General features: G+C 24.2%; 1 protein-coding gene across 1 annotated transcript; it reads right to left on the bottom strand.

Moving 5' to 3' along the window:
* Window positions 1-1,262: 1,262 nt before the first annotated feature.
* LOC136075888 (uncharacterized) lies at window positions 1,263-2,066 on the bottom strand. The gene has a single exon (XM_065789330.1). The coding sequence runs from the start codon at window positions 2,064-2,066 to the stop codon at window positions 1,263-1,265; it is 804 nt and encodes a 267-aa protein (XP_065645402.1).
* Window positions 2,067-6,251: the final 4,185 nt, after the last annotated feature.

Below are 6,251 nucleotides of genomic sequence, written 5' to 3'. Positions count from 1 at the left end.
ATAGCAGCTTGGCAGAAAGTAATAAACAAAAATACCATCATAAATAAATAATATTATAAAATAATGAAAATAATTATAAAACTTACACACATTAGAAAAAAAGAATAAATAAACAACCACAAATAAATAATTTATAAAAATTTTCATATTTTTTATCAAAATGAAAAATAAGAATTTTTGATCAAAACTCACTATCGAATAATGCTGCATTTCTTTGCTATAGAATACTTTTGCTATAGAATTTATAGACTTTCTTTGCTATAGAAACATGAAAATGTTTTTGAATTCAATTTAGCTCTTAGTTTATGATTCTATAGTTAAACATCAGATTTCTAGGTTCAACTATCAAAATCATTTCTAACAGTTGAGAAAGTCATATTGTTTTGAAAGTCGTTAAGTTAAGATAGCTGAGATCCTTAAAAAAGAGAAAAACATTTAAAAGTTGCATCTATGTTATGGAAATATATATATATATATATATATATATATATATATATATATATATATATATATATATATATATATATATATATATATATATATATATATATATATATATATATATATATTTATATATATATATATATATATATATATATATATATATATATATATATATATATTTACATTTTGATAAATTCTAAATTGCATATATATACATAAAAAAAAGTTAAATCTTAATTTAGTTACCCTCTAATTTGATGTGTTTTGTGGACAGGAAAATGAATTTAAAACTGCAAGCATAACAATGTTATGCTTGCAGTTATTAACATAATCAAAATTTTAGTGAATGCTCAAAAATATCAAAGTTTAAATTTTTTTATTTTTAATAAAACAGTAAACTTTCTCATTAAATAAGTTTGATTAAATATAAATATTTATAAAATGTCTATGTTTAAATGTTTACATATATATATATATATATATATATATATATATATATATATATATATATATATATATATATATATATATATATATATATATATATATATATATATATATATATATGTATATATATATATATATACATATATATATATATATATATTTATGTATATATATATATATATATATATATATATATATATATATATATATACATATAAATATATATATATATATATATATATATATATTTATATAAATATATATTTGTATATATATATATAAATAATAAATAAATAAAATATATTTCAGACAACGGGCATGTACAAATTAGGTGCCAGGTCCACAGTTTTTTTTTTTTAAAAAGAAAAGTATTATTTTAAACTTTGATTAACTGAATTCATTGAGTGGTTCACCAAGGTACAAGCCATCAACTGTTTACGAAAAGCATGTCTATAGTTTAAGATAATTGTATGAAAAGATGGTAATCTGAACTCTAAAAGCATGTAAGATGTACTATCATATTTGTTGTATCCGAAAAACATTTTAGCACATTTGTTGTAGCAATACTGAAGGCGTGCCATTGTTTTATCATTATAATTTTGCCACAAAGAATCACCATATAAACAAATGCAATATGCTTTAAAGAGTTTAACCTTCACTCTGGTGGAACATAAATGAAAGCGTCTAATTAAGATATTTGTACGTGTGTAAAGGCCCTTTACCTCTTTGATTATATCAAGATCAGCGGTAAGGTCATTTTTAATTATATGACCAAGGTATTTGAAAGATTCAAAAAAAGCAATTTCACATCCTGACACGCATAATTCTGGGAAGGAGTTTGATATAACTTTTGATTTTTGAGTTGGATTAAACACCATACATACAGTTTTCTTGGTATTAAAGAACATGTTAATTAAGGAAGATTCCTTATTTGTAAAGCTAATTAGTTTCTGAAGAGAAAACCAAGAAGGCGCAATTAGAACCATATCATCAGCATAGGCCAACACATTCATGAATATACCACCTATATTACATCCAATACGAAGGTTTGATATTGATGAAATCAAATCTTGTATGTAAAAGTTAAGTAGAAGTGGTGAAAATATACTTCCTTGACGAACCCCATTCCCAATTCCAAAACTGTTTGATTTTGTTTTCTGCCATCGAACAAACATTTGTTGATTACTGTGCCAAAATGCAAGCAAACTAACAAGTTTTTTGGGCAGACCAGTATCTAATAATTTTTTGAACAACAGCCAGTAATTGACACTGTCAAATGCTTTATTAAAGTCTATGAAGCAAGCAAATACATGGCTTCCTCTAGATGTGTAATACTGCACAGTCTTTTTAAAATAGTTTGAGCATGATGTTGTTGAGTGATTTTGTTTAAAGCCAAATTGTTAATCATCATTTTTATTAATGTTGTATAAATTGATTTTCTGCAATAAAAGACTCAAAAGTTTTTGACATAGCAGAGGACACAGCTATGGCTCTATAGTTTTTCACATCTGTTAAATCAGCCAATTTAGATTTTACTAATGGAATAATTGTGGCCTCACAAAACGTGGATGGTAAATAACTGAATTTAATGCACAAACTAAAAAAAATACTAATAAAAAACTGCAATCTACTTCCACCATACATAAAAGATTCCATACAAAAGTTATCAGGTCCAGTTGCTTTTCCTAGTTTATATTTTATATATTTATATATATATATAAATATTTCTATTATATTATTTATATATATATTATTATATATATATATAAATATATATATATATATTATTATATATATATATATTATTATTATATATATACATTATTATTTATATATATATATATATATATAAATATATATATATATATATATATATATATATATATATATATATTTATATATATATATATATATATATATATATATATATATATATATATATATATATATATATATATATATATATATATATATATATATATATAGTAAACCTTGATCATAATCTAATGTTTTGTTTTGTTTAGCTATAGTTTTTCATGTTTACGTTAAAAATGAGTTTCATAATGATCTTAAGTTTATTTTATTCTTCTTTTCTCAACCATTTTATATTCAAAAGAGAAGATAGATGCATTGAACAAGAGCCCTCAAAAATTCTCTAGATGAAATAAAAGTAAAAACTCATCCTTCATTCAGAGCCCCCAAAAAAATTGCAAAATATATATTATCAAAAATAGGAAAACCTGGTAAAAAAAAATTTCTACATTAGAGGGCATGTGAAAGCAAATTATTTAAAAGTTTAAAATAAAATAAAAGGTGTTTAAGTTTTAAAAACATTAACACAGAAGAAACTTGTTTTTGTACCAACTTCAAAACGTACAGACTGTGATAAAAATGTGATAAAAGAAAATAGACCAAGGGAAAAATTAATTTTTCACTTACATAAGACAACAAAAATTAAGCGAAGCTTCATGAGAAATAATACGTGTAGATATCTAACCTTACTTTTTAGTTCAAGACTAAATATTTAACAGACTAATTAGGCATCTTAAACTTAGATACACCAACCTTTCTAGAATACATGAATTAAATAGCTGTCCTTCTAATTTTCAAAAAATTGGAAATACAAAATATGAATTATGTAGCAGAACAGATAAACAGGCAGATGAATCACAGCATCCTTTCATTCATTAGCAGTACTAGATTAATTCAACTTAACATAACAGGCTTTCAAATGTTGTAAGTATGTTGAAGAATTTTAACAATTCTTTAATATAATTGACAAGTAACCAATTAACAAAGTGTACTATTGTAATCTCTAACAATGTTGCAAGTATGAAACTAAATGATATTTTATGAAACTAAATGAATGTTTGGGAATAATTATCTAAATTGTTCTATCTAGATTCTACAGCTTTGTGTAACTGAACTTCACAGCAAAGCTTATACATAACTTATAGCTAAGGCTAGAAAACAGTATTTTATTTTCACATTTCTTCAACTTTTATAAACAGGGTTTATAAAATTCATCAACAGCTAACTTTTTCTTTATGTTCAGTTATACAGGATGCAGTAAAAGCTAGTGGAACAAAAAACCTCCTTTGCACTATTTTTATTAGAAATCAAAATAAAATTTAAACAAAAAACAATAACATTGTCTCAAGTTCATTATATAGTTTTTAATGGAAGCTTCAGAAAATGCAGGTGGAATAAAAACTTTATTAGAACAGTTAAATAAAAATTTCATCACAAAGTTCTTTGGTTTGAAAAATAATAAAAAATCTGATTATTTCTACCAAATATAATTTGGTGTTCAAACTTTAAATGATTTAATGCAATTTTTCACTTTATATTTAATTTGAAATTACTGAAGTCAAAGAAACAAAGAAATTGTAAAGTATTATTTACAAAAAAGTTTTAAAAAAGAATCTTAATAGTTATTTGCACCAGCCTAATTTCTAATAAATAGATAAAGCAAATAATTCATTTTAAATTATAAGAGACTTTAATATAAACAATTTAAAAGCAGCATACATTAATTATAAATATGATGACTTTCAATAACTTCTTATTAGTATTTATCAAAAGATATTTCTGTGAAACACTTTTCACAGAAATATCTTTTGATGTTAAAGTTATGCATCCACAACTTGTTCATAAAAAACAGTGGATTTTTTTATTGCAAAGGAAGGTAGCAGTAAAAAGTATTTATTTCTGCTTTAATTCTTTGCATTAAAAAATTTTAAAAATGGGAAAAAATTTTCAATTAAATTAACCATATGGTAGTGTCACAGTTATTGGCATGACTCAATTATTGGCACTTTTCATTTTTTTCAAAAAATTATATAACTAGTTCTAGTTGAAAAGTAAAAAATCATCACCGTATAAACAGACTAACGTATCGTCTACTGTTTGAGCAAAATAATTTTGCTGGTTGTCAATTTAAGTAAAAAAAAAAACGCAATAATTTGCTGAAAACGTTAACCTCGATACGGTTTTCATTTCTGAAGAAGACGAGAACATTATTTTGATTCCATAATTTATTAATCATAATCAGAAGTCCAAAATGGCACCAAAGCTAATATAAAATGTTATTTAAAAGTTAACACAATAATTTTTATTTTACAATAAAAATTTCCTGAGTTATTCTTTTTTTAAATTTGGGTGCCAATAATTGTGACAACAACTCAAACATTGGCATGGCGATATTTTTAATTGAATATGTTTATAACTTTTAAAATAAGCTTTATTTCAAGCTTTTGTTTTCAATATTAATTATATTTAAGTTATTACTAAAAGTAAGTCTAAGTTACTTTGTGTTCTATTAATTTGTTATTCAGTCTAAAATACAAAAATCAAAGCAAGATAAAGCAGTATGACAGTAGAGGCATAGAGCTAGCGATTGACTTAAAATATCGGAGATGTCTATCTAATCTGCTGCAAAAAAATATAATGTTACTCGCATTACTCTACAAACTAAACTATCTGGTTTAAGCAGTCTAGTGTGAATACCTGGACCAGCACATACTTTGCCACTATTTATAGAAAATGCATGTGAGAAGCATCTTATTGAAATGTCAAGAAGGGGATTTCCCCCAAAAATAAATGACTTACAACTAATTATTTCAGATATATTACATAAAAGCTCGCACCCTGCTGTATTTAAAAATTGAATTCTTTCTAGATATTGGGCATACAGATATCTAAAAAGGCACCCTGACTTGAAGTCTAAAGCATCAGAGCATTATTTTTTAGGTCGGTGCAATGTCACCAGGGGAAACTTTTCTTTATTATTTAAAAGAGTTATTTAAATGTTGGTAGTGGAAAAAATACTAAAAGTTACATTTCCAATAAACCTATAAATAAAAGAAAAAAACGTCTAGTGTATGCTCTATCTACACAATTGCATAGACAAACACTAACAAATTTTGTGGTTTTTATTGATAAAATACTTTTATATAGATATGTATTTAATATAAAATATATATATTAGTTCTTGTACAAACAAAAACAAAAACTTAAACTTTAAAACGACAGAAATAATCGATGTTTAGGTTCTCTAGATCTGGATTAAAATTGATGCCAATAATTGAGTTGCGTGTGCCAATAATTGAGTCAAAGTGCCAATAACCTGGGACAACGAATCAACTTACTTATAATGTGAATATATACTAGATTTTTTGCACAAATGAAAAATTAAATGCGTCAGATCATTTACAAGGTATTTATCTAAAATTGTGCCAAATTTAAAAAAATCTTATTCACTGGTACGATTTTTGTACATAAATTAGTATCTAAAACAGCCTTAAGGTGCCTATAACTGTGACACTACCATTAAGCATCGGCGTTACCGCACCGGCGGT

This window comes from Hydra vulgaris, chromosome 02, assembly GCF_038396675.1.
Source record: "Hydra vulgaris chromosome 02, alternate assembly HydraT2T_AEP".
NCBI lineage: Eukaryota > Metazoa > Cnidaria > Hydrozoa > Anthoathecata > Hydridae > Hydra > Hydra vulgaris.
The sequence above is the reverse complement of the archived record's forward strand: the minus strand, read 5'-3'. Positions and strand labels throughout refer to the sequence as shown.